This window comes from Dryobates pubescens, chromosome 18, assembly GCF_014839835.1.
Source record: "Dryobates pubescens isolate bDryPub1 chromosome 18, bDryPub1.pri, whole genome shotgun sequence".
NCBI lineage: Eukaryota > Metazoa > Chordata > Aves > Piciformes > Picidae > Dryobates > Dryobates pubescens.
Window position 1 is genome coordinate 3775937 of NC_071629.1, and position 27656 is coordinate 3803592.

At 52.3% G+C, this 27656-nt stretch overlaps 2 protein-coding genes across 3 annotated transcripts; one reads left to right on the top strand and one right to left on the bottom strand.

Annotated features, from left to right (window-relative positions):
* Nucleotides 1-368: 368 nt before the first annotated feature.
* On the bottom strand, nucleotides 369-24012 carry KIF4A (kinesin family member 4A). Its single transcript, XM_054169569.1, has 32 exons — nucleotides 23900-24012; nucleotides 23035-23177; nucleotides 22799-22913; nucleotides 21651-21841; nucleotides 20687-20776; nucleotides 19027-19193; nucleotides 18692-18786; nucleotides 18360-18479; nucleotides 16982-17157; nucleotides 16202-16263; nucleotides 15556-15688; nucleotides 15025-15083; nucleotides 14282-14387; nucleotides 13550-13606; nucleotides 13077-13259; nucleotides 12370-12473; nucleotides 11524-11668; nucleotides 10955-11065; nucleotides 9421-9504; nucleotides 8617-8730; nucleotides 7886-8041; nucleotides 7332-7426; nucleotides 6755-6884; nucleotides 5812-5982; nucleotides 5336-5434; nucleotides 4804-4872; nucleotides 4641-4721; nucleotides 3280-3441; nucleotides 1983-2129; nucleotides 1347-1469; nucleotides 895-960; nucleotides 369-683 (listed from the first exon to the last, which is right to left on the bottom strand). The coding sequence occupies exons 2-32, from the start codon at nucleotides 23155-23157 to the stop codon at nucleotides 465-467; spliced, it is 3753 nt and encodes a 1250-aa protein (XP_054025544.1). The 5' UTR covers nucleotides 23158-23177; nucleotides 23900-24012; the 3' UTR covers nucleotides 369-464.
* PDZD11 (PDZ domain containing 11) lies at nucleotides 23620-27426 on the top strand. Of its 2 annotated transcripts, XM_054169567.1 has the most exons (6): nucleotides 23620-23730; nucleotides 23865-23948; nucleotides 24934-24990; nucleotides 25317-25415; nucleotides 25539-25599; nucleotides 26312-27426. In XM_054169567.1, exons 1-6 carry the CDS (start codon nucleotides 23644-23646, stop codon nucleotides 26344-26346), a joined length of 423 nt encoding a protein of 140 aa, XP_054025542.1. In that variant the 5' UTR covers nucleotides 23620-23643; the 3' UTR covers nucleotides 26347-27426. The 2 variants fall into 2 exon arrangements, with proteins under 2 accessions (XP_054025542.1, XP_054025543.1); XM_054169568.1 differs by lacking the exon at nucleotides 24934-24990.
* The last annotated feature ends 230 nt before the right edge of the window (nucleotides 27427-27656 follow it).

Here is a 27656-nt window from a genome sequence, read left to right on the forward strand (position 1 = left end):
ACACAGAGCTAGCAAACCTCTCCTTTCAGTCAACAAGGATGGAGCTGTGCCACCAAGGGTGCAGAAGCCCTGAGCCTTGCAGCTTGGTTAAGACTACAAAGAGCACCAGTGGACCTCCCACAGCAGCTTGGAACAGTTCTTTGTGCTGTACTGGAAGGGACAGCAGCAGCTTTCCAGCAAAGACAAAAGTTCTTGCAAGGTTCTGGGTTCATGGCCCCCAGCATGGGCACAGCTCAGGCTGAAGGCAGTGGCTGGAGTGAACAGCCTGGCTAGAATCAGCTCCACTCACTACAGGGAGTCCAGAGGAAAGATTCCCACCAACACATACAAATATTTACAGAGGACAGGACACAACCTTAGGTTTGACACCCTTGCTGAGGCCAGAAGCTGTCAGGTACAGCAGCCATCAGGCTTTTGCTGCAGCAAGAGCTCCCAACACCCTGCAGAGTCACCAGCAGTGTGGCCTAAAGAGACAGAGAACAGTCCTGGGACAAGACGTTGTCTAAGCTCGGTGCCTTGACCGGGGTGCAGCCAGAGAAGAAGCCAGTGGTGCTGCTCAGCATTCTCTTCTTTCTCTTGACAAATGGTACCTGGTTCTCCTGGGACTCATCTCTCAGCAGCTGGGAAGCATCAGTGCTGGGCTTCTTCTCTAACACAGACTGGTCTGTGATGTCCTTCAGGACCTAGCAGAAAAGTTAAAGAGGATTTTAGGACTGGCCACCATCCTGAAGGAGCCAAGCAGCCTGCACTGGAGGAGTCTCCATGCCAGTGCCAAGAGCTGCTTAACTGAAATCACAAGTCATGAGCTGAGCAGGAAGAGACAGCATGTGGGAGAGTGTGCAGAGGGTACCCATGGGATAAGGGAATCATGTTTGGTGGCAAAGTTTCTCTCACCAGCTGGGAAGCATCAGTGTTGGGCTTCTTCACCAAGACATCTTGGTCTGTGATATCCTTCAGGACCTAACAGAAAAGCAAAGAGCATTTTGGAGCTGGTTGCTATCCCTCAGCTTCTTCCAGTGTGAGGCCAAAAGCCTTCCCTCATCCTGCCACTGCCTGCCTTTTTATAAAGTCCCTTCCCAGCTATCCTGGAGGCCTCCTTCCTATACTGTAAGGCCACTACAAGATCTGGCCAGAGCCTTCTCTCAGTCTGAACCACCCTCTCATCTCTCAGCCAGCCCTCAGCTGATCTTTGTGGTCCCAGCAGGCTCAAATCCAAGCTGGCTGGACAGCTGCAGGCTGTTCACCATGGTCTAGCAGCAGCTCATCAGCTTGGGGTTTGATCACTAGCCACAAACAAGCTGCACACACATTCAGCCCCACAGCTCTCTCAGCTTTTCAGGCAGTACCTTTGAGGCCAATGGGATGCTCACAGGGCCAAAGAAGGTCTCCTCTGTATCCACTTGAGTGGGATCTTTGAGTTTGAAGGCACCTTCACATTCCCTTGTTTGGTCCTCAGCCCTACTGGCATCCTGCAGGGAGGGCAGAACCATTTTGAAGCACTAAGAATCTCCATCCCTTCCACCCACAGCTGAAGACACACTAGATCTCTTAAGCCACCTTCTTGTGAGGGAATTCCTATTCAGGATACTTCTGCAGGCACCTGGCCTCATAATGCTCAGTGAGAGAGCTGCTATGGGAGGGAGGACCCTGCTTCAAATCCCTAAGACCCAGGAGCAAGGCAGACACTTCCAGCAGTGGTTCCCATGACCTTTAGCTGGCTCCTGAGCCTTCCTACAACCCCAGTTAGCCTTTCCATTCTCAGTCTGAAAATGAGTGAAGGTTCTGCAGCCCTCTGAGGTGAAGGCACAGTTTTGATTTACCACCTGCAAAAGAAAGACTTCAGCTGCCCTCAGCCTCCCAGCAGCGAATCGAGGTGACCTGGGAGCTCAGGCAGGGTTCTGCCTGGTACTGCAGCAGGAAACTTTGTGCTTAAATCCCCACAGCTGAGCCTGAAGCACTTCAGAAAGGTGCAGCAGCTTTACCTTGACAGATGCAGTAGCAGACGGGTCCGGGGAGTCAGTGCCTCTGTTCCTGCACCTGTCTGAGTCACAGCTGCAGCCCTCGCTGCAGCCCAGCTTCTGCTTCCTGCAGCCGCACTGCCGGTTGCTGCAGCGCCCTCTGCAGGAGCACTGCGGGAGAGAAGAGAGCTGTGCAGAAAGGGCTAGGGGGGGGTTATAAGCTGCACCTCGACTCTCACCACCCCAAGCAGCCAAAAGGGTTCCTAGGCCCATCCCCAAGCTGTTTGTTTCACAGCCAGTCAAGCACTGCAGGAAAGGGAACGAGGGCTTTCCACCCACACAGAACATCTCTTGCTTCAGCATCCCCAGGAGAAGCCTCTCCAGCTGCCCAGCCCCTGGTTTCAAGCTGTCCACAGGATGCCAGCTGCAGCAAGAGAAGCTAATTTTCAGAAGGGAGCCTATCAGCAAGGTGGGGACAGCCTTCAGCAGGGCCTGGTGTGACTCAGTAGTGAGCTGTGGGATAACTGCCTGCCCTGTCAAAGTGGAAGGTGATGTTTCACAGAGGTCCAGCTTCACAGCAATTCAGGCCCAAAGAGGATGGTTGGCTGTGGGGCTTGAACCTCTCTCCTGTGAGGAAAGGCTGAGAGACCTGAGGCTGTTGAGTCTGGAGAAGGCTGAGAGGGGATCTGATCAATCTGTAAATGTCTGTGGGGTGGGTGCCAAGCTCTTTTTGGTGATGCCCTGTGATAGGACAAGGAGCAATGGGTACAAGGTGGAACACAGGAGGTTCCACCTCAATGAGGAGACTTCTAGAACCCTTTGGATGTACTCTTGTGTGACCTGCCCTGGGTGACCCTGCTTTGGTAGAGGGGTTGGACTTGGTCTATGCAGACCCCTTCCAACTCCTCAGATCATCTCTTGCATCCCATTAGGAATGAACTGAGCAGCAGGAACAGCACAGAGGAAAGTGACAGCCCCTCCCTTCTGCCCAAGCCTCCATGAAGGAGTAAGGCTGTTGCAAAGGCTGGTTTGTTGCTGCCTGAAGCACACAGAGCACTTCAGCCACAGGCAGCAGGCCAGAACTTGTGTTCCTTGTGGTAGGAAGATGACTTGTCCAAGGAAAAGCTCTTTAGGAAGGTGTTGCTGACTACAGAAACAGCAAATATTGCCTGTCAGAAGGCCACAAACACCCAGTGCCAGCTGCACTGAGGCTTCCAACAACTACAGTGCAGGTGCTGCAGCCTCCAGAGACCCTTAGGGATACAACCAACTCATCATTCCCTAACAGGTAATGACAACAAAAAGGACAACTGGATCTTACCCCAGTTGTGGCTTTTTTCCCTCCTTTGACTGCTTTTTCTGGCACCCAGTCTGCATCCTCTTGCTCTCCTCCAGACTCCTCTGACTCAGAGAACAGCTCTTCCATGTCTATCTTCAAGGCTGATGCTCGGGGTTTGGCTGTCGTTTGCCGGCGAGCCTTTGGCTGGGCACAGAAGTTACAGAGGCTGAGGCTCCAGGCTTGCATTTTAAGGTGCTTGAGAGTCCCACCAGCAGAGCCCCAGCCCTCCCAGCCAGCCCAGGAGGACACAGGGTTGGGGAAGAGACCCATGATTCACCCCCAGCCCAGGGGGACACAGGGTTGGGGAAGAGACCCAAGATTCATCCCCAGCCCAGGGGGACACAGGGCTGGGGAAGAGACCCAAGATTCACCCCCAGCCCAGGGGGACACAGGGTTGGGGAAGAGACCCAAGATTCACCCCCAGCCCAGGGGGACACAGGGTTGGGGAAGAGACCCAAGATTCACCCCCAGCCCAGGGGGACACAGGGCTGGGGAAGAGACCCAAGATTCACCCCCAGCCCAGGGGGTCACAGGGCTGGGGAAGAGACCCAAGATTCACCCCCAGCCCAGGGGGTCACAGGGCTGGGGAAGAGACCCAAGATTCACCCCCAGCCCAGGGGGTCACAGGGCTGGGGAAGAGACCCAAGATTCACCCCCAGCCCAAGGGGACACAGGGCTGGGGAAGAGACCCAAGATTCACCCCCAGCCCAGGGGGTCACAGGGCTGGGGAAGAGACCCAAGATTCACCCCCAGCCCAGGGGGACACAGGGCTGGGGAAGAGACCCAAGATTCACCCCCAGCCCAGGGGGTCACAGGGCTGGGGAAGAGACCAAAGAACAGGCTGGTAGGGATTAAAAACTCAATCAACTTAAACTGATAGAGTTTAATAATAGCTAGTTGATAAATCATTGGAAAATGGATAGATTTGTGGCAGTCTTGGTAAGAGTTTTAGATCATCTATGCCTCTCCAGCACAAAGGTTTCACTCTTTGCAAGGCAATGATCAAGTTGTCTGCCTTGCTCCCTAAACTCAGGGACTGGGAATGCTCCAGAGGCACCAGCTGGGTTAAGGAGCACACAGAGTCAGGGATGATTGGGCACTGAGGAAATAGGGTTGGGGTCTGTTTTAAAGCAAGATCTGAACATGATTGCAAGCTGCTTTCAGAAGTACTCTGAAACCAGAGGCCCCAAAGGCTGCCTGAAGCAGAGAAGAAACAGAACAAGAGCAAGCAGAACGAGGTGCCATGCACAAAGCAACTTGGGGGAAAGGAAGCAGGACTAATAATAGCCAACAGTAGCTTTTAAGATGACCCCAAGGCACACCCCAAGCACACCAATCCTTACTTTGGGTGGAATGTACTGATAAGGATCTGGGAAGCTGGAGGATGTGTCCTGCTTGCTGGCAGTTTGGAGGAGCAGCAGTTCCTGTTAAGGAGGACAAGAAAGTGTCAGCTTTGCACCATTAGGTCAGGAGCCAAGCAGCTCTCCTGCCTGGACAGATCTCTACCTTTTTGAGGCTGCTGTTTTCCTGGAGAAGTGCTTGGTGTTTTTCACCCATTCTTTGCAGCTCTTCCTCCTGGTTGCAAGAGGAGACAAAAAGTCTGTAGGCTTGGGCAGGGGCAGCACAAACAGTTGTTTGGGACAGGTTTTATGTGGATCTCTTTTGCAAGGTCAAAGAGGATCAGCTCTGACTCCATCAGGACAATCATCAGGTCTACCCAAAGCCTTGCTTCATACAGAATATTGCCAGCACAGAGAAGCTGAACCCAAGATCTAAACCTCCATTTCCAAGGCTCATCCCCAAATTAGGTGCAGCCAGGATTGCTTTAGCTTGAATTCACCCCTGCACACACTCTCCCACAGGAGCTTGCCACACCACTCAGTTCTGTTAGTGACAAGGAAGTGCAGTGTGTGATGTTGATATGATGACACCAAAGCTCTTCCATTGCTGGCAGCACAGTGGAGCTCTGCTCAAAGGATCAGCAAGAGCATGAAGTAGCCCTGAGCAAACCCCACCAAGCCACATCTGGACACTCTACCTGGAACCTGAGTCTCTCCTGCAGCTGTTTCTCCTGACTGTCTTCCAACTTCTTCTCTGCTGCTTCTTTCTGCTGGAATTGGCTAAGCAGGTACAGAACCTGAAAGCACAGCAGAGGGGAACAGGGCTGAGTTCCTAAAGGGACATCTGGCAGCTCAGCCACCAAACACCTTGACCATTTCAGAGAGATCTTCTGCCTCTTGCAGCTGGATTCTGCCCTGACCTACTTTAGAAGTGATCTGAGGCTCAGGTGCAACATCCTCAAAGCACTGAGGGAAGTTATTGAGTGAGAAGACAGAAGATGAATAAGGAGATGTCTCAGGCTTTTGTGAACTACCTGCAGGAGCCCAGCAAACCTTGGTCAGACCTGCTGCAACAGGCAGGTTTCAGCAGATGCCCTTTGCCTTTCTCTGAGCAGATCTGAGGCTCAGAGTCCCAAGGCACAGGAGCTCTCAAGGCTGTCACTCAGGTCTTTACCTTTTCCTGGTGTTGTTGTTCCTGCATCAGAAGCTGGTTTTGGAACTCAGCCTCCCTTTCCATGATGTGGTTTCTCTCTTCCATCAGCATCTTCTGCATGTCTGAGTAGCTGGCTTTACTTTGCTGAAAGCTGCTCTCCAGCTTGCCCTCCTGCACTTTGGAGGAGACCAGCTGAAAGACACAAGCAAGAGGCTTGCTCAGGCCACTGAGTCCCACGTTTCCTAACATCAGCTGGGACAGACATGGGGTGGTCTGAATGGGAAGTGTTTCTGTTAACCACCCAGCCACCCTGAGAACTGCCATCAGCAACAAGGAGACTAGAGGAGAGATTCAGAGCTAGACTTTTGACTGCCACTGTGGAAAGCAGCTTGCTCCATCAAACAGACCCCCCTGCCCCACACACAGGAGGGAAAGTAACAGAAACTCTCCTCTGGGCTGAGGTAAGGACTTCACTGAGCTGATTCACTGCACAAGTGCCTTAGCAAAAGAAACAGCAGCAGCAGACTCTGCAATAGGATGCCCAAGGAGACTGTGGATGCCTCCTCCCTGGGGGTGTTCAAGGCTGGGCTGGATGAGACCTTCAGCAGCCAAGCCTAGTAGAGAGGTGTCTGCCCATGGCAGGGATGTTGGAGTAGATGATCTCTGAGGTCCCTTCCAATCTGAGCTATTCTATATGATCCTATTCCCATGCAAGCCTTCTCCAAGCACAGCTTCAGCTGATCTCTCATCCCTGTCTACTCCATTACCCTCTTCCCTGTTTTTTCACTCCCCAAAGTGACCTACAGCACAGGAGAAGATTTTAACCTCAAATTGTGAGGGAGCTAAACCTGACCCAGCACAAGGGCTCTCCATTTGAATTCACATCTGCTGGCAGCCTTTGAAGGCTAAGCAGACTTGGAGTGTTTGTTTGCAGTGATTAAGAGCAGGAAAACTCAGACTTTACCTCTGCAAGGAGATACTTCAAAGCACATTTAGCCTCCAGGATGGTTGCAATGCTGTCCCAGCGCTGCTTCGTACGATCCCCATTGTCTGCATCCAAGAGTTTCTGCTGCAGGTCTGCTATCTGGGCACTCCTTCAGAGAAACAGCATGGCTTTGAGGTTACAACACAAGGAAATCTGGGCTAAAGTTATTTTCTAGCAGAACATTAAAGAGTCCAAGTTCAGTTTTTGACTGCTTAATATGGCAGCTGGGGTCTGCAGCGCTGCCCTGGGGAGTTTCTAATCCCTTCCAGACATCCAGCTGCCAGTGCAGTGTGTGCCTCAGACAGAGAGGCTCACAAACAGCTAAGAACAACAGCAATCTTAGTGACTGAGAAGCACCCTCCCCATGTCCAGGATAAAATTGCCCCCAATTAGGATAAAAGTCAACTCATGAGGCACACATGGCCTGAGCTCATCACCTGTAGAAGTCACTTTCCTTTCTCTTTTGTCCAACAGGACACTTGTAGATAGAGACAAGGGGTGGAGGGGAAACAATGGAGGCAAGGCTGTGTAACTCAGCTCTGTGGTACTGCCTTACCTGAGCCCCATCTCAGTCTCCAGGCTTTCTATCTGCTTTGATAAGGAAATGTCCATCTCTGATGCCTTCAGGTCTGCCAGGGAGTAGGTGCGCCTCTAGAGGAGTGTGGTGGTGGACACAAGTGAGCAACAGGTGAAGGCAAGCACAGGAGGCTGGGCTTCCACACAGACATTCCAGCAAAGGGGAGGCAGTTTCTAGTCTTTAATCAGGGGCAGGACCCACTGACACATTCACTGCATTCAGGAAGAGGTTACCTCAGCAGCTCTGCTCCCTGAGGTACCAGAGGACAGTAACACTGCCTCCCTTTCTGGAAGGATAGATCATCTCCATCCCTCCCTTCTGAGGCAAAAGGGCAAACAGGAGCGAATAAAAAGCAAGCCACAGAGCTTAGATGTAGTGCTGAGGGGCATGGTTGAGTGGTGACCTGGTAGTGCTGAGTTAAGGGTTGGCCTCCACGACCTTAAAAGGTCCCTTCCCACCAAAATGATTCTAGGGCTCTACTGGCTGAACAGCCAGAGGTGTGGGATGGGGCAAATGGCATTTCCTCCTCTTACCCTGAGCTTTGGAGGGGGGTTTTCTCCAGCCTCTTTCTTCTCTTTAAGTTGAAGGATCTCCTGTGCCAAGATCTTTCTGTCCTCCAAAAGGTCTGCCAGGTGCCGCCGAGCCTCTTCAGTGCTAACAAGAACCTCTACCTCATTGGCAAGCCAGCTCTGGAGGACAAAAGAGGAGGGTAGGAGTCCACTGTAGTCTCAACCTCAGGACTGAATTCTTCCCTGAAATGCCTTCCCAGATAAATGGAACCATCACACTGCTTCCTTTAACATCACTCCACGTTCCTCTGCTCTCCCACCATTGAGCCCAGCAGTACCCACGGGGCTGGCAGAGCTGCAGTGTGCTGCCTGGTAGGGTGCAGAGCACACTGGCACCTACAGCACTGAGCCCAGCAGCACCCACTGGGCTGGCAGAGCTGCAGAGCACACTGGCACCTACAGCACTGAGCCCAGCAGCACCCACTGGGCTGGCAGAGCTGCAGAGCACACTGGCACCTACAGCACTGAGCCCAGCAGCACCCACTGGGCTGGCAGAGCTGCAGAGCACACTGGCACCTACAGCACTGAGCCCAGCAGCACCCACTGGGCTGGCAGAGCTGCAGGGCACACTGGCACCTACAGCACTGAGCCCAGCAGCACCCACTGGGCTGGCAGAGCTGCACACCACACTGGCACCTACAGCACTGAGCCCAGCAGCACCCACTGGGCTGGCAGAGCTGCACACTGGCACCTACTTTGACTCGTGCAGCCACTCCTTCCATGCCCCGGTTCTGGGTTTCCTTGCGCTTGTCGGCCGCCTCCCGTTGCTTCTGCAGGGCGTCCTTGAGGCGCTTGTTGGCAGCTGCTGCCTGGGAAACATTTGATGAGAGAAGCTGAGCAGCAGCTACTTGTAGGCTGGTTTACATTAGAAGGGACCTTGAAGATCATCTAGTTGCAACCTCCTGCCATAGGCAGGGATACCTCCTGCTAGACCAGGCTGCCCAAGGCCCTGCCTTTGAACACTTCCAGGCTTGGAGCCTCCACATTTTTTCTGGGCAGTGTGAGAACAAGTGGCTGTTAGGCTTAAAGTGAGTAGAAGGAGCTCCACACTGTCCATTACAAAGGTTTTAGGAGCCTAAAGACTGCAACCCCAGAGGCTAAGACTTAGTGTCCCAAAGCACTGAGCCTTCTTGGCCACCTGGGCACACTGCTGGCTACCAGTACCCCCAGGGCCCTTTCTGCCCGGCTGCTCTCCAGCCACTCTGTCCCCAGCCTGTAGCGCTGCATGGGGCTGTTGTGGCCAAAGTGCAGCACCCAGCACTTGGACTTGTTGGATGCCATCCTGTTGGACTCTGCCCAGCCTGGCAAGGTCCCTCTGCAGAGCCCTTCTGCCCTCTAACAGACCAACTCCTGCCCCCAGCTTGGTGCCATTCTACAGAGAGAAAAGCAGACCTCCAAACTACTTGGAAGAGGTTCTTCCATATCCCATGAGACCCTCCAACCAGTTTGCAGGCCTCCAGGAGGTGGTGAGGCGCTGCAAGCAGGGGCTGGCTGCTCACCTCTTCTGTCTTGCGCCGCAGCACGTTGGCCTGCTTCTGGAAGTCTCGCTCCAGCTTCAGCAGCTCGTACTGGCGCTTGCGATCCTGCCGGGAGAGAAGGCTGAGGAGCTGGGAACTCCCTGCTCACACCTCCTCTGCTGTCTCACACTTCTTGGCACAGAATGGCTCAGGTTGGAAGGGCCACCAGAGAGCACCTACTCCAACCTCCTGGCTATGGGCAGGGACACCTCTCGGTGTCCACCTCTCTCCGCTATGGGCTGGACTTGGCTGCTCAAGGCCTCATCCAACCTGGCTTTGAACATCCCCAGGGAGCAGAGATCCACAGCCTCCCTGGGTAACCCATTCCACACTCTCACCACCCTCATACTGAAGAGCTGCTTCCTAAGATCCAGTCTCTCTCAGCTTCAAACCTTTCTGCCTTGTCCTGTCTCTAGATACCCTTATGGAAAGTCTCTCTGCAGCCTTCCTTTGGGTTTTGGAAGGCAGCTCTAAGGTCCCCCTGGAGTCTTTTCTTCCAGGCTGAACACCCCCAGCCTATCCTCACAGCAGAGGTGTTCCAGCCCTTGGATCATCTTTCTGGCCCTCCTCTGGACTTGCCCCAACAGTTCTGTGTCCTTCTTAAGCTGGGGATGCTGGAACTGGACACAGCATTGAAGGTAGGGTCTCAGCAGAGCCAAGTCAAGGGCAGAATCCCCTCTTGCCCTGCCAGCCACACTCCTCTCGATGCAGCCTAGGATACAATTTGCCTTCTGGGCTACCTGATCTCACTGCTGGCACATGGTGAGCTTCTCAATCAACACACCCAGTAATGCTGGGAGAGGTGGAAAACTCCCAAGTCACACCACCTATGGTCAGTTTCACTCTTCTTGGCACAGAACAACCACTTTTGATGCTCTGCAGCACAGATGCTTCATGGCCATGATTTCTGATTGTTACAAGCTTAAGCCACGTAGTGCCTCAGAGAGCAAGTGGCTGTTAGGCTTCAAATGACTATCAGGGGCTCCACACTGCTCATTAACTAGGTTTACAAGCCTAAAGGCTGTAAAACCTGCAAACCAAAAGTTGAAGACTTGCATGCCAAAGCACTGAGGGCAGACTTGTTACAGTGAGACTTCCTGGGAGGCCAGAGCTCAAGGTGCAGCTATTTGCTGCCCACTACACTTGGGAGCTTCCAGCACCTGCATTTCATTAACAACTCTTTGCCTGCAGACCCAACAACCAAGCCTCTGAAGGCTTAACTGCCTCCCATTCCATGGCCAACCCCTACAACTTCATATACTTCAAAACATTAAGTCTTTTTTGCCTTCTGCTTTAGAGCTGAGTCCTTACAACTGCATTGATAGCCCTAAGGCCTCCAGACATTGACAAGGGAAGACCATTTCTGACAGCAGGTGAAAGGTGGCAACCATGAACTGAAGTTGCCTTCAAAGCATTCCCCAGAGGCTTGCTGGTCAAACAGAGCCTTGCAGCAAACACCCTAATGATTTCTTTCACTCTTCAGAAGGAGGTGGAGTTCAGGGGGCTGTTTGCTCACCCTCTCTTTCAGCTGGATCACTTCCTTGTCCTTCTGCTGCTTCCACTGCCTGAATTTCTCAGCATCTTCCTTCATCTGACGCATCAGCTGCACCCTTTGGCTCTTCATCTCCTGAAAAAGACAAGTGGGCTGGAAGAATCGTCCAGGATTTGTGTTCTGGGTAGTTTCAACCCACAATCCCCTAGGAAGGAAGCAGATGGGAAATGCTGCAGTGTGCTGCTGCCCACTTGGTACATGGCTAAAGGACACTCTTCCAAGCACTAAAACCCAGGAATTCATCTTTTAAGGCATAAAGGGAAGACCAAACATGCAGAGGACAGGGAGGGAAGTCAAAAGAGGATTCAAGTGGAGGCCATAAATTATCAACCACTTTGTACTTTCCATGCTTCCAAGCCTCAGCAGTCACCTGCTTACTGTATTACAGCAGCAGTTATGGTCATGGAGCCAAAGGAGCCTTGCCAAAGTGGAGTGTTCTCAGTCTAACAAACCAGAAGGGAGCGTTTTGTGTCTGGCAGCTGCTCTGTCTCCATCAAAGCAAGCCTGAGAACTGCATGTTAAGGGTTGGTTACCCTGATCTCTTGGTTGAGTTTGGAGACAGTGTGCTCTGTCGATTCCTTCAGCTTCAAGAGCTTGGATTGCTCATTCAGCTTTTTCTTCAGCTCACTGATTTGCCCTTCCAGCTCCTGCAGCCTCTTCCGGCGCTTCTCACTCAGTCTGCAAGGAGAACACATTCCAAAGGGCAACAAAGCTGGGGAGGGGTCTGGAGCACAGCCCTGGGAGGAGAGGCTGAGGGAGCTGGGCTTGCTTAGCCTGCAGAAGAGGAGGCTCAGGGGAGACCTTCTTGCTCTCTACAACTACCTGAAGGGAGGTTGTAGCCAGGTGGGGGTTGGGCTCTTCTCCCAGGCAAGCAGCACCAGAACAAGAGGACACAGTCTCAAGCTGTGCCAGGGGAGGTTTAGGCTGGATGCTAGGAAGAAGTTCTTCCCAGAAAGAGAGATTGGCCATTGGAATGTGCTGCCCAGGGAGGTGGTGGAGTCACCATCACTGGAGGTGTTTAAGAGCCTGGATGAGGCACTTGGTGCCATGGTTGAGTTGATTAGATGGTGTTGGGTGAGAGGCTGGACTTGCTGATCTCCAACCTGGTTAATTCCATTCTAAAGCCAACCCTCCCCCAGCTGCTCTTATTCTCAAACAGGTACTCTCCAGCTTTAGAGACACCTTATGACAAAATGCTGCTGTGTTCCCTGAGGGGGGAAAGCCCATCACCAGGCTTCTCTGCAATCCACACAACTCAGCTGCCATTTGCATGCATGCAAGTAAGAGCTTTACAAACAGAAGTGCAAGACCATGGATTTTCCACAGGTGCATGAACAGTTTCCAGTGCTCTAAGCCACACAGCTGAGAGTTGCTCTTACTTGGCTTGGTTGACATCCTTCTTGGCCATAAACAAAGCAAGGGTCAGCTCCTCCTTTTCCTTTTGCAAATTGCTGACCTCCAATTCCAGATCCTTGATATTAGTCTAGAAAGGGTAAGAGTAGGAAACCTCCAAATGAAAACCTTGAAATTCCACTCAGAGACAAAACTTTAAGACCTCAGGAAACTATGTTACAGGCCCTAAATTACCTTCTCTAGAAGCAGAGTGTCAAAAGGGCACTCAGATCACATAAACAAACTAGAAGTTCTGACTGAACAGTTTCAGAGAAGGGAGGTCCCAGCACAGCTCCTGAACAGGGGAAGGCAGAGCAGTTGGCTATACTGAGAGCTCACAGCAAAGGACTTGCTTTTGGCTTGGTGCAGCCAAGCAAACCTCCAAGTAAAGAGCAGAGCAGCTCATTTCACACAATGGCTAGAGGCTAATAGCTGAGATCAGGGAAAAGACCATCTTCTGGTGACAGAGCTACTGGTAGATAGCTGGGCATGGCCAAGCCCCTCATCTTCTCTGCTGACACCTGTTGTGAACTCCCTGCTATGCCCAAGGGACATACTTCAGGAAATACAGACCCCACAAGAACATGCTGCTGAGAGGACAGATCTACTCCCTCCCTTCCTCAGGGACTGCATTAACTGGGGGGTGGGGGGAAAGGCAGAACAGAGGCTTATAGGAACTATTTGAGGAGTTTACCTGGTATTGGCACTGAATGGGCTCCAGCTGGCTGCCACTCTCAGTCATTTTTTTGGCAAGTGCCTCTTTCAAAGCCAGGACTTTATTCAGCTCAAGCAGCTCCTTGGACATCTGTGCCTGGCGGAGGGCGTGTTGAGTGCTGTAGTCAGAGGACCTCTTGGCATCTTGGCCCATTTCTGCTTCCTAGAAGGGGTACAGCAGTGAGCAGGAGAGGTCAAGCCAAAGCTCTTTTATATGTTCACAGCTTCTGCAGAAGACTGAAATGAATTCTTTTACATGAAATGAATTAGCCCTTCAGAAATGAGAAGAGGTTACTGCTCTGGAAGAGGCTGAGAAGAGAGCGGAGAAAGGCAGCACGTGCAGGAGTGACACAGAGCACTGGGATTTAGAAGAGCAGCACAAGGGTGCAGGTAAGTGATGAGGTGATAAACCCATGCCCATCAAGGCTGCTCTTCTGGTCTCCCCATACTTACCACTGGAGCATCCTGCTCAGATTTTGCCAGCTCTTCCATTGCAACAGCACTTTCAGTCTGTGCAGGACAAAGAAGAGAGTTTTGGTTCAAAATGTGACAGATGAAGTAAAATGAAGCTGCTGACAGTTTGCTGGCCTATAATGACAAAGCATAACGTTCTCCTCTCTCCAGAAAGAGGATGCCATTGCCTTCCTCTCTTAGCAAGGTGAGCACACTCCTCCTAAACTAGCTGGACAAGCCATCTTCTACTCTGCCCTGAACTCCAGCACTAGCAGCCAGCTCCTCACAAGTGTAGGGAGGCTGAGAGCAGATGGAGTGTCTAGAAAGGGCAAACAGAAGCTCCTCAATTACACCAAGATTTGGCAATGTCTATTTCACAACTTCACATCCCTGCCACTTGGGTTGCTTATCAACACTACCAAGCTTATGATCCTCCTTCCAGCATTTGGATTTTACATCCCTGCTGCTCTCCCACCAGATTCTTTTGTGGAAGCTCTTCCTCTCCAGCCACATGCAGCCACTCAAGCCCAGGTGGCTTCTCTGCAGCATTAACAGAGCAGCAGGACAGCTTTTTTGAAGTAGATAACAAGAATCATTTCATGCTTGTAATTCCTGGGCTTCTTAAGCAAGGCTTGTGCAGAGTGGAACCATTAATGCTGGAAAAGACCTTTAAGGACCTGAGTCCCTTGGGTTTCATAACTCAGCTTGCTTGGCACAAGGACCCAACCCTACCTGCAGCTCAGCCAACATTTGCTGCAGGTTGCGAATCAGCTCTATGTTCTCTTTCAGCTCCTCATCTTCCACAGTCTCTGCCAGCTTCTGCAGATCAACCTTGCATCTGCAATGCAGACATTGAAGTGAGGCCAGCACTTGGTGTCACACATGCCAATAAGAAACAGCTCTCCCCACTGGACATACCAAAGGGTTCTGGATGAACAGACTGACTGTATCCATGGAACCATAGAATTGTTTAGGCTGGAAGAGACCTTTCAGATCAGTTCCAACCATTAGCCCAGCCCTGCCAGGTCACCACTGAACCATGGCCCTCAGTACCACAGCTTTTAAACCCCTCCAGGACAGGGACTTTACCACTGCCCTGAGCAGCTTGACCCAGGGCTTGACAACCCTTTCAAGCAAAGAAATTCTGCCTGATGTCCAACCTAAACTGCCCCTGGTGCAACTTGAGCCCATTTCCTCTTGTTCTATCACTTCTTACTTGGGAGAAGAGACCACCACTCACCTCACACACCCTTCAGGGAGTTGTGGAGAGCAAGAAGCCTTCTTCTCTCAAGGCTAAACAACCCTGGTCCCCCCTCACAAGACTTACGCTCTAGACCCTTCACCAACTTCCTTGCCTTTCTCTGGACACTCTCAGGCAGCTTAGTGTCCTTCTTGGAGGGGCTAAGTGATCCCCTCCCACACATTCAGTGCTGAAAGCCATTTCCCCAGCAGCAGCAGGGTGCAGGCAGACTTACGCAGCGTGCTGCTGAAGCTGCTCCAGTTTGGAATTCACCTTCTCATTTTCTTGTTCTACCTGGAAGAGGCCAGAATTACACTGCAGTGCAGGCAAAGCAGGACAAGGAGGCAGGGAACAGCCAATTCAGTTGTAGCAAAAGAGAAGCTGTCAGTGTGGGACAAATCAACACAGGGGCAATCATCACCAGCAGTTTGTTTAGTCTTAACATCCTTCCTAGCAGGAATTTACACCCTGGTGAATCCAAACCAAGCAGAGCAAGATGGGGGAGAGAGAGAGAGAGAAAAAGAGAGTGTGTAGTATTTACATCATTAAAAGACAAGCTGAAAGAGTCAGGCACACTTCTGCCCACTGAAGTCACCAGACCCATAGGCTCTGACAGGCTCTAGAAGACTTTTGATAGCTTGAGGTGCGAAAGGAAAGTTAAGGAGAGAGATTCCCATCCTGCCAATAATTAAGTAGAGGAGCTGCTACTTGATTAACCTTCAGCTAAAATGGAACTTAAAGGTCCTCCTGGGTAACTGAAACTCACCAGAATGATCCTCTCCAACATCTGTGCTGTCTGCCCAGCAGCCTCACTCAGCCCTCGGCTCAGCTTTTGGTTCTCTTCCATGAGTGATTGGTTCTTCTCCATCAGGGACTGGAGGTTCTCAGAAGGGGCCATGCTGCTGAAATATTAAGCAGCACTTTGCTTATGAACACAACCTCACTAGAGTTTGTAACAGCACTGAAATTGCCTCCAAATTCCCCAGAGAGCTTGGGACTTGCCTTCTGAAATGTCCTCTGGGGACAACACCTACACAGTCCAACTCTGCCTTGCATTTTATGCTCTCAAGAGGAGACATGGAGGTGCCATACATTTAGAGTTAGGGAGGTGAGGAAGAAGAGGAATGGATGGGTCTAAGAAAGGAATCTTGGGTTAGGAGCCATTGCCTGGTTCCTCTTATTTCCTGCAAAGGATTTCTGCAGTCTTAAGGGGTTTGATAGAAAACTAAAACCCCACCCACACAGGGAATTTCAGTACATGTGCCAAAACAGAACTAAAGGGCAATAAACCCACCCAGATCTTACTAGAAGGCAACTAGTTTGGCTCCAGCCTCACTGTCCTGCACTGTGTAGAGCAAAGGAGGTGCAGAGCCTTTGCTAGTATGTGAGGGCCATTAAGCTACAAAGCTTACTTGATAGACACTGGCAGGGTCCCCCCATGGGCCTGCAGCAGCAGCACCTGCAGCTGTTGTACCTAGAAAGACAAATAATACACACTTAAAAATCTTCCCCATAAATAAAGAACCTCTGGGGATCATCTAGCCCAAGGCTCCTGCTACAGCAGGCTGCCCAGGAGCCCAGTGTCCAGACAGTTTTGGTGTCTCTGCAGAGAAGGAGACTCCACACCTCTCTGGAGAGCCTGGTGCAGTGCTCATGCAGCCTCACAGGACAGTAATACTGCCTCCTGTTCTCATGGAACTCCCTGGGTTCCAGTTTGTGCTCACTGCCCCTTGTCCTGTCCCTGGGAAAAGTCTGGCCCCATCCTCTTGTCCCCCACCCTTTAACTATCAGATTCCCTTTGTCTGCTCTTCTCCAGGCTCAACAGCCCCAGGACTCTCAGCCTTTCCTCCTCACAGATGCTTCAGTCCCCTCAGCATCTCTGTAGCCTCCACTGGAACTGGACTCTCTCCAGTACTTCCTCTGTCTCTCCTGAACTGGTGAGCCCAGAGCTGGACACCCCAGCTGTGGCCTCTCACCAGGGCACAATCTAGAGGGAGGAGACTGTGCCTCGACCTGCTGGCCACAATCATCTTAACGCGCTCCAGGAGACCACTGGTTTCCATGGACATGAGGGCACACTGCCTCAGGAGCAGCCTGTCCACCAGCACTCCCAGGTCCTTCTCCACAGAGCTGCTTCCTAGGCTCAGTACCAAAAGGACAGATCTACTCCTCAGGAATGAAGCACCCAGTACCTGCTGCTTCAGGTGGTGCAGCTCAGCTGCCTGAGGATCCACATTGACAATTGGCTTGTTCTTGATCTTCCTTGCTCTGTCAGCGTAACGCAGAGTGTTGAGGGTTTCTTCCAGGTTGGAATCTGCTGGGCTCACACAGGCAATCATCAGAGTGTGGCTGTTACCACCCAGAGAGTCTGAGGAGGAAAACAAGGCATCATTGAGAACAAGAAAGCCTATCAAGATAGCATTATTAAGGTCAGAGAATGCTTTGTATTGGGAGGGACCTTTGAAAGCCATCTAGTCCAACTCCCCTGCACTGAGCAAGGACATCTACAACTACAGCAGGTTGCTCAGAGCCCTGTCCAGGGATGTGTCCAGGCATGAGGCATCTACCACCTCTCTGGGCAGTCTGGGCCAGTGTCTTCTCACACTCAGTGGAAAAAAAGAGTTCCTTAGGTCTAGTCTGACTTTTCCTCTTAATTTATATCCATCACCCCTTGTCCTGTCACAGCAGGTCCTGCTAAAAAGGCTGTCCCCAGCTTTCTTTCAAGCCCCTTTAAGTACTGAAAGGCCACAAGGTCTTCTTGGAGCTCTCTCTTCTCCAGGCTCAACAACCTCAACTTTCTCAGCCTGTCCTTACAGCAGAGGGGTTCCAGCCCTCAGGTCATTCTTATAGCCTGCTCTGAATCAGTTCAGATGTGTCCATGTCTCTCTAGAGCTGGACCCAGCACTGCAGGTGTGGTCTCAGCAGAGCTGAGCAGAGGGGCAGAATCCTCTCCCTCAACCTGCTGCCCACACTGCTGGGGATGCAGCCCAAGAGATGGTTGGCTTCTGGGCTGGGAATGCACATTGCAAGCTCAGCTCCATCACCAAATCTTTCTCTGCAGGGCTGCTCTCTGTCCCTTCATCTCCCAGCCTGCATTGATGTCAAGATACCCAAGATATCTAAGACTGCATGAGTGCATCTCCATCCTACGGCTAAAGGAAGATATTCAGCTATATTTCATGGTGTTCTCTACTTTCTCCTCTGCCCCACTGAGTGCCACACTCTTCTGAAGGCCAAAGCCCCAAAGCTATGACTCAAGCCCCAAGAATACTGTCCTGTTGACTAACTGCTGTAAGTGATGTGCCATTTCTGGCACAGTTCTTTCAGGTTTGCCCTTCCCTTCTACCCCCCAATACAACCCAAGCTCTCCCATGGCTATCCAGCCATCAAAACCCACACTATCTTCCAACACTAATTACTGGCTGAGAACATTTTTGTTCTTAGCAAGCTGCATGGCATTTTAGCTTTTGGTTTTACACTAACACATGTTGGCTACTTCAACCTTTTGATCATAAGAGGGCCCCACAGCCAGCTCTGTAGATTTCAGCTCTGCCATCATCTGTCTCTTACCTTGCAGCAGCCTTGTTAGCTTGGAGTCTCTGTAGGGGACAAACCCACCCTTTTTATTCTCCTCACCAAGAGCACTAATGACATTCCCCAGGCAGAGGAGGCCTCTGTTTATATTGATGCCTGCACACAAAGAGGTAACAGTGAGAAGAGTCACCTGGACAGCTCCCAGGGGAGCATTTTCTCATCCTTATGAAAAATAAAGGTTACAATTACACTAAATAAATCAAGCACATTAGAAAAAGGTTGAAGGACTGCTTTCCTTTTCCTGATTCAATGCATTAACTCAAAGGTGGCTGAAGAGCCCAAACCATCCCAGTCCCTTTCCTACAGACCTTCTTTCAGTCGGTCTCCCTCAGCCTTGGTCTTCTTTTGTCTCTCTGAGCCAGCCAGATCAACCAGGTGCAGCTTGGAGTGAAAACTGCTGTTCCTATGGCAGAAACAGACTATTTCACTCTCCCAAGTAAACATGTGCTTAGGCAAGGGGCAGTTCAGTGGTTACTGGTTGAACTACTGGGCTGAAAAATGGACTTCCTACCAGAGACAGCCAAATAAAGGAACTGTGGCAAGCGGAGCTCAGCCAAGACCCAGAGAGAAGGGCAGGATTAGAGCATTTGGAGCAAGTCTGCCCTCCAGCAGCTGCCAGGAGAGGCTGGGTGATGACACTCACTTGTCACTTTTCTTTTTCTGATCAATGCAGATGGTGAAGATGGCATGGGAGCGCGAGGACTGCGAGTTCATCGCCGTGGAGGCCACCGTTCGGGAGTTGTTGCCTTGCTCTAGGCAGGACACAGTGTCTTGGGCAGAGCAGACTTTCCTTTCTGTTAACCCTACAATCTGGATGCAAGGAAGAAAGCATCATTGAGCCTCTGCTTCCTCTTCACCCCAGCTGAAATCAGGAAAGCTGTCCTCTGACTCAGGCTGCAGGGGCAAAGTGAGGTGTCTGTGTCACATGCATTCCCAGCCTGAGTCTCACTTCAAGCCAGAGGGCTGGTATGGATTCCCCCAGGAAAACTTCACTCTCAGATCAGCAACCAAGTCTCATAATCACTGCCTCATCCTATTCTTACACACACACCCCAAGTTCCTCTGTACCTGCTAATAACAGGATGGAGCTTGAGCTAGCTGAGAATCTCAGAACATTAGGGGTTGGAAGGGACCTTGAAAGATTGAGTCCCGCCCTGCCTGAGTAGGATCACCCTAGAGCAGGTCACACAGGAACACATCCAGGCACAGCTTCTCTGGGCAGCCTGCTCCAGGGCTCTGTCACCCTCAAAGGGAAAAAGTTTTTCCTTCTGTTCATGTGGAACCTCCTCTGCTCCAGCTTGCATCCACTGCCCCCTTGTCCTGTCCTTGGACATCCCTGAGCAGAGCCTGCCTGGCTCTCTCCTCCCAACATGAATGAGGTCACCCCTCAGGTTCTCCTGCTGCAAGCTAGAGACCCAGCTCCCCCAGCCTTTCCTCATGAGCTGTGGGAAGGAGACAAAGCTCCTCAGAGAAATCCCCAGCTGCCCTGGCCAAACTGGGAGCTGACAGTTGTGACAGGCAGAGAGCAGGGAACCTGGCTGATGAGGGTGGAGCCTCTTGTGACTGTAGAGTGGAGAACACAAAGAACAGAGGGGACTGAGAAGCAAGAACTGATCACACTCCTTGGCAAGCTTGTGCTTTCCCTGAGGGGCCTGTCTCCTTGCATCCCAAGGCCACTAACACTTATCCCTGGACTTCAGAGATAACTACAAGCAGCACAAGATGACACACAACAAAAACATTCACAGATCAAAGCTGTAGGTGTCTCTCACACCTAAGCTGTAGGACAACCACTGCAAGCAAACTATGAAGCAAGCACAACCAGTGGCCAGAAGTTTCAGCACAGAACAAGTACACAGCAAGCAGTAGCAGAAGGGTTTTCTGCACTAGGAGCACATTAAAATGTTAATAACTTGGGCACTTCAGTCTCCCAGCAGGATCCCCTTGTTGCACACTGAAGAATGTTACATCAACAGCTTGAAGTCTGGTGAAGGGATCTCAAGTATCTTATCAGATATTCACCTCAATCAGCCCTCAAAGGCAAACCAGAGTAGGACTTGCAAGCAGCTTTGTCCTGAATGTCTGACCCTATTGGTGCTACTCTGAGTAAATCCAGTGGTCATGGCTGGACCTGATGACCTTTTCCAACCTTGATAATGCTGTGATCCTATGACCAACAGCTTCGTTTTGAGATGAGCAGTTGTGCTGACTTGCCACACGCTAAGAGCTCAAGCAGTCAGACAGTAGTTTCACCCAGAGCCACATCACCCTCTCCTGTAGCCATGGCTAGCAGGACAGCAGACCTTGATGCCCTCCTTGGGATCTTCCCGTATGCTGATCGGAGAGCGGTCTCGCGACGGGCACAGCAGGTCCAGAATATCCTCATTGTAGATCTGAAAGCAGCAAGCCAGAGTCAGCAGCCTCACAGGAGACAGCTGACATCAAGACCACAGGATAGTTTTGGTTGGAAGAGACCTTTGAGGTTGTCAAGCCCAACCACTGACCCAGCATGCCAGGTCACTGCTACGCCATGTGCCTCAGCACTACACCTACGTGGCTTTTAAACCCCTCCAAGGATGATGATTCCACTACTGCCTTTGGCAGCCTCTTCCAGGGCATGACAGCCCTCTCAGTGAAGATTCTTCCTCATGTCCAAACTAAATCTCTCCTGGCACAGCTTAAGGCCATTTCCCTTCATCCTGTCACTTGTTCCTTGTGAGAAGGGACCAACACCCACCTGACTGCAACCCCCTTTCAGTGAGTTGCAGAGTGAGAGGGTCTCCCCTGGCCCTCCTTTTTCCAGGCTGAACAACCCCAGTTCCCTCAGCCACTCCTCAGAGGACCTCTTCTCCAGACCCTTTGCCAGCTTTGTTGCCCTTTTCTGGATCTGATCAAACACTTCAACATCTTTCTTGTAGTGAGGGCTATAAAACTGTATCCAGTGTTCGTGGTGTGGTCTCACCAGTGCCGAGTACAGGGGACCACCATTGCCCTGGTGCTGCTGGCCACACTGTTGCTGAAGCAAGCCAGGATGCTGCAGGCCTTCTTGGCCACTTGGGCACATGCTGGCCCATACTCAGCCAACTGTCAACCATCACCCCCAGGCCCTTTTCTACTGGGCAATTTTAAGGCACTCTGCCCCAGGTCTTAAGTCAAAACCCAGGATGACCTAATAAACATCTATCACTTGAAGGAGATGGCCTCATTAAACCTCATTTTATGTCAAACTCAATTTTATAACAGTTTGAAAACTAACCCAGATTTTACCTCTAAATAAGACACTTTGAGGAAAAATTCCCATTCCTGCCTTTGCTCCTTCTCCTTGAACAGCAGTTTGATGACCCGAGGGATGACCCCCACGCTCGGTTCGTGCTCTTGATTGGCAGTGTAGGCACCTCCCATGGAGAAAGTTTTCCCAGACCCAGTCTGTCCATAGGCTAAGACTGTGGCATTGTACCCTGGAGGAACAAAGGACATCTGGATGAGTCAGGTGAGAACCAGAGGAAGTGAACAAAGCTGCATTCTAGTAAAATCATCCTCCCAGAGAAGAGCAGCTCCTCGGGGTCAGTTCACAGAGCCCAGCACAGTGGGGGACAAAAGGAAATGGAGATCATCTTGTGCAGCCTCCCTGCTAATGCAGGGTCACCCACAGCAGGTTGCCCAGGGGCAAGTTTGGAACCTCTCCAGAGAGGGAGATTCCATAACCTCTCTAGGCAGCCTCTCCATGGCTCCAGCACCTTCAGAGAAAAGCATTCTCCTTATGTTCAAATGGAGCCTCCTAGGTTCAAGTTTGTGCCCCTTGCCTTGTTGCAAGGCATTGCTGAAGAGAGCCTGGCCCCATTCTCTTACCCCCCACCTGCCCTTTATCTGTTGATCAGCACTGAGCAGATCCCCTCTCAGTCTGCTCTTCTCCAGGCTAAACAGCCCCAGGACTCTCAGCCTCTCCTCATCATAGAGATGCTGCAGTCCCCACAAAAGCTTTATGCACAGCTTAGTGTTATTACATGAAGAGCAAAACAATCAATGGAGAGTTCTCCCAAACAGATCAAATTAGTATTCCAGCTCTTTCAGACTGTGCTGTTGCTCCACTAGAGATAATGATTTGAACAGTGCAAGTTTCTGGTTCAGGATGTTTAGCAGCTCATCACGTTGTTCTTGATAAAATTCTCTTCTCCTTCATCAATAGCTTCAGGAACCAAAAGTAATTTTATTAACCCTGAGGAGTACAAAGAGCTGTAAAAAGGCAAGAAACAATTCCATGATTCTCACCAAAGGCCAGAGCCTGCACAGGACTTCATTTTCTGAGAAGATCAGAGAAAAAAAGCAGATCGGAATGGAGAATTAAACAGCCCCTTTGTACACACTGCTGAGCCCGCCCAACCCCCCCAGTACTTTTAAACCTTATTAGCACAGACCTTTGAAGATGCCGCGTATGAGAGGGGCAACAGCAGTGTTGAAGACTTCCTCCTGCTCCACAGACGGGTCGAACACGTAGTCGTACGTGAAGGACTTGTCGTTCCCCACCACCACCTGCAAAGGACATAAGAACGCACAGCGCTGACCACGCCGCCCCGGCATCCTGACTCCAAACCCCGGGACGGGGAAGGGAAGGCAAGGCCGAGCCGCGGGCGCCGAGAGCCGGCTGCCGTACTTGCGGCTCCCCCGGCACAAAGGACAGGCACATCTGGCATCCTTCGCTGATCTCCTTCGGCACCAGAGGACGGCAGCGCAGCGCCACGCGCACCGGGATCCCCTTGTCATCTTCCTTCACCATTTTCAGCTACCGCGGCCGCCCTGCGGAGAAACGGAGATGGATGAGGCCACGCAAGGGAGTACCGCCGGGGAGGGGCACGGTGCTGCGGCCCAAACCCCAGCCTGGGACCGCGGGGCCTGAGACCGGAGGGGGCTTGGGCCGTAGGGCCGGAAGGAGCTGGCAGGCCAGAGCTGGCAGGCCGGAGCCTGAGCCGCAGGGACGCCGGACAAGAGGCCGCGCCCGGCACCGACCCGCTCCTCCAGGCCTCGAGCCCCGGTCCCGCAAGCGGCCGCGGCCTCGGCCTCCGCCCCCGCAGCAGCGCGGCCTAGCGCGGCCCGCTGCGCCCGGACGCACCCGGAGCCGCTGCCCGTTGTGACTGCGGCGCCGTAACCGCCGACATTCAAACGGGGGCCGCGCGGCCCAGCGGCCAATGGCGGGGCTGCGCGTCAGGCGCGCGCCGGGGAGGCGTGGCGCGGGCGCGGCGGTCCCGGCAGGCCTTGCGGCAGCATGGAGGGGCGGCTGCCCTACGACGACTTCCCGGTGGTTTTCCTGCCGCCCTACGAGAGCCCGCCCGCCTGGGTGCCGCCGCACGAGGTGAGGCGACGGCGGCCGCGGGAGCCGGGAGGGGACAGGCCGGGCGGGGCGGGGGGGCGGCGGCGGGGAGCGCGGCCCGGCGCGGGGCTGTCCGTCGGGGGCCGCCACCTGACGGCCGCCGCCTTGCTTTGCAGAGGGTTTATCACCCCGACTACAACAACGAGCTCACCCAGTTCCTGCCCCGAACCATCATCCTCAAGAAGCCGCCCGGGGCGCAGGTGAGACCCCGCTTCGCCCCCCACGGTCCCCCTCCGCGGCCCTGCTCTGGTGGGTTAGGATCACGGAATGGCTCGGGTGGGAGAGGACCTTTAAAAGTCACAGGGTCCAACCTCCCCCGGTCAGGAGGGACATCTGCAACCGGAGCAGGTTGCTCAGAGCCGCAAACGACCTGACCTGGAACGGTTCCAAGGATGGAGCATCTACCAGCTCGGGCCAGTGTCTCACCATCCCCAGTATAAAAAAATGCCTTCCTCCTATCGAACCTAAATCTCCCTCCTTTGGCTTAAACCCATCACCCCATGTCCTGTCACAACAGGCCTTGCTGAAAGGTCTGTCCCCATCTTTCTTGCAGCCTCCTTTAAGTACTGAAAAGCCACAGGAAGGTGTCCCCAGAGCCTTCTCTTCTGCAGGCTGAACAGCCCCAACTCTCTGAGCCTGTCCTCACAGGAGGTTCCAGCCCTCATCATTTTTGTGGCCTCCTCTAGACAGCTGAAACTGCTCCATGTCCTTCTTTAGGGACATGCTTTAGTGGTGACCTGGCAGTCCTGGGTTAATGGTTGGGCTTGGTGACCTTAAAGGTCTTCTTCAACCAAAACAATTTTATGGTTCTGTGATTCATGGGCTGAGGAGTCCAGAGCTGGACACAGTGCTTCAGGTGGTGTTCCTGGTACTTCCCTCATCTAGGAACTTGGTAGGACAGATGGGGTTTTGCTTCTGCTGTGCCAGAGAGAGGACAGAAAGCTTTGTGAGTGAAGCAGAAAAGTGCAGTGTCTTGGGATGGGGAGCTGTCATAGGCCAGGAGGTCCCTTGGGTGCACAAGGTCAGATCACCACAGACGTTAGCAGAAAGGGATTCACTGGTGTTTGCTGCTGCCTGGCTAGAAGCTGCATCACCTTTGCTCCATGTGGAAGAGACATATGAGCAGCAGGAAGGGTTCCAGGGTCAAAGGGAGCAACTGCATTTCACTGCTGGTTTCTCCCACAGCTGGGCTTCAACATCCGGGGAGGAAAAGCCTCGCAGCTGGGGATCTTCATCTCCAAGGTGTGTCTGTCCTTCTGCCATTCCCTCCCCGTCTTCTGTCTGTCCCCTTGGGTGTTCCTGAGCCAGCTGGGTGTGCATGGAGACTGTCAGGTGCCTTATATGCATCTCCAAACTCATAGCTGTAATTTGCCACGCACCAAGCAGCAATCAGAGACAGTCCTGCACCATTTCTGATCTCCCCAGCCCAGGGAGTGTTGCTGGTGCAGTTCCTGCGCCACATCCTCCCCAGGGCCTTTTAGCTGCGCTGGGTGGGGGCTGGGGAGAGGCGAGCTGCGGCACTGCCACGCCTGGAGTCACTGCTGCTGTCTGTGCTGTCCCCTCCACAGGTGATCCCTGACTCAGATGCACACAGAGCTGGGCTGCAGGAGGGGGACCAGGTGCTCTCGGTGAACGATGTGGATTTTCAGGACATTGAGCACAGCAAGGTGAGGAATCCATGCACACAGCATCTCCCTTCCTTCCAACCTGCAGCAGCTCAGCTGGTGCTGAGTTCTCCTTGCCTGTCCTCCAGGCTGGTCAGGTCACTGAGCAACTCCTTCTGCTTTCAGGCAGTGGAGATCCTGAAGACAGCTCGTGAAATCACCATGCGTGTGCGTTACTTCCCCTACAGTAAGTGCCCGCCAGCTCCCGGTCACACAGCAGCATTTCTCCTTCTGCAGCAGGCTGTGTCCCTGCTGAGTCCTCCTCAGCTTAGTGGTCATGAGCCTGCAGAGCAGAAAAAACACTGAGCTTTGATTTGGCAATCAGGACAGTAAGGACTGGCTTCAGCTGCCACGTAGGAAAACTTGCAGAGTGGGATTTAGCAGCACGGTGCTAAAAGCTGGGGGGGATTGGTGGATGGAAGTGGGGGTTTAAGAGCTGTTTATCCTTGAACAACACAGGAATTCTGTCACTGGTGGAGCTATGCCAGGGGTGGGCACTGTGTGTGGTTTTTATCCCTCCCTAAGAATGTTTAAATTCTTTAGTGAGGGGAAACAGATTGCATCAGCTCGTGATTTCTGCACCCATGAAGGTCATAGCTATAAGGGGGGAATAAAGGAGAGGCCAAATCAAGCCAAACAGAAGGGAAATGCTCTTAAAATGGAAACTGACCCTTGTGTGAAGAAAAAAAGAGAAAAACAGGGAGGTTTTAACCAAACTTTTGCTCTAGATGTCTCCAAGTAACTTGAAATGAGTGGCTGGGGTGCACATGTGGTATTTTACAGCCAGCTGCTGCCCCTGCTTAGTGAGGTGTACACAGAAGATGTTTTCCTTTGCTGTTTTGGCTCATTTCCTGCTGTCACTCCAGCCCTTTCAGCTTTGCCTTCTCTTTCCCTTCCAGACTACCAGAGACAGAAGGAGAGGACTGTTCACTAGTAGGCAGCTGTCTCAGTGGCCATCCTGCTAAAACTCTCCACTCCTTTTCCACAACACACGAGATGACACCTCAAGCTTCAGCTTGTCACTGGAGGTACAACTGTCCTGTTGGCTGTGCAGGCATCGTCTCTGCTTCCTGCCTGGAGGGATGCCAGCAGTCTCATTTAGCTGGAAGATGGCTGGGGCTTTAGTGTGTACTCCTCAAACTGGGTCTTGAAACAAGCTGCTGCTGCTGGTGATGATGTGGAAGTGGGTACTGGAGAGCAGCTTCTCCAGCAAGATCTCTGCTTTTCTTCTAGTAGGACTTCCAAAGCAGTACTGTGCTGGTTGTCAGGAGGATGTAAGGCCAAGAAGGTCTGAGCATGCTTGAGCAGAGCATGGCCCTTGTCCTCCAAGAGAACAACCTCTTCACTTCTCTGGTGATGTGACTTTCTTTCCTTCTTCACTGTCCTACCTCTGCTCTACACTGCTTGGGACTCGAGGAACAGGAGTAAAATCCACTCAGATTCAGTGCACTGGTCTGGCCAGGGCATGTTTGTTCCTTTTAGCTGCTTAATGACCCCACACTACAGGACTTGAACACTTGGAGCAGGTTTCTGAACACCTGCAGGCACTTGCCCAGGTCCGCTCAGGTGCTTGCACGGTGAAGGGTTCCACTCACTGAACCTGCTTCCTTCACTTGGCACAGCCCTGTCCCCACACAACTCCTTTCAGGTAAATTCTTCCCTCTTCTCCCAGACAGGGGAGGAAGCTGCTGTGCCCTGCATGGGGAGAGCACACACAAAAACAAGGTAGTCACCAGCAGATCTGTGGGCAAACTCGTGGTGGTATCACATTGTAAATGGCATCAGGACAGCCCTTGCTCTGGCCTCCTCTGCGGCGTTTGCCACTTGCCTGTAGTACCTGAAGTAATAAAACAACTACAGCAACCAGAATTCACCTTGTTCCCACTCAGCAAGCCTCTCTGGAGGCTTGTTTGTTACCACACTCAGCATTACTCCCAAGAAACTCCAGGGGAAAAACTGAGATGAGGCTTGGCTCCAGCTGCCTTGGTGCCTGTAGGAGGAAAATGCAGGGTCCACGTGGAGGTGCAGCTCTGCTTTAAGGGTGCTTTTCCCCTTAATTGTAACGGGACTCAGCCCCTGAGCAGCCTGAACTAAGAGCTGCACTGGATGTTCGGGGTGAGGTGGCTTCTCTACTTGGCACAAGCCAAGACTTCAGTGGAGGAGTCCCAGCCCCTGCTCACAGCTGTGGCAGTCCACGAGCACTGGCAGCCATTCAAGTGATCTCATGCCTGTTGATGTTGGTGT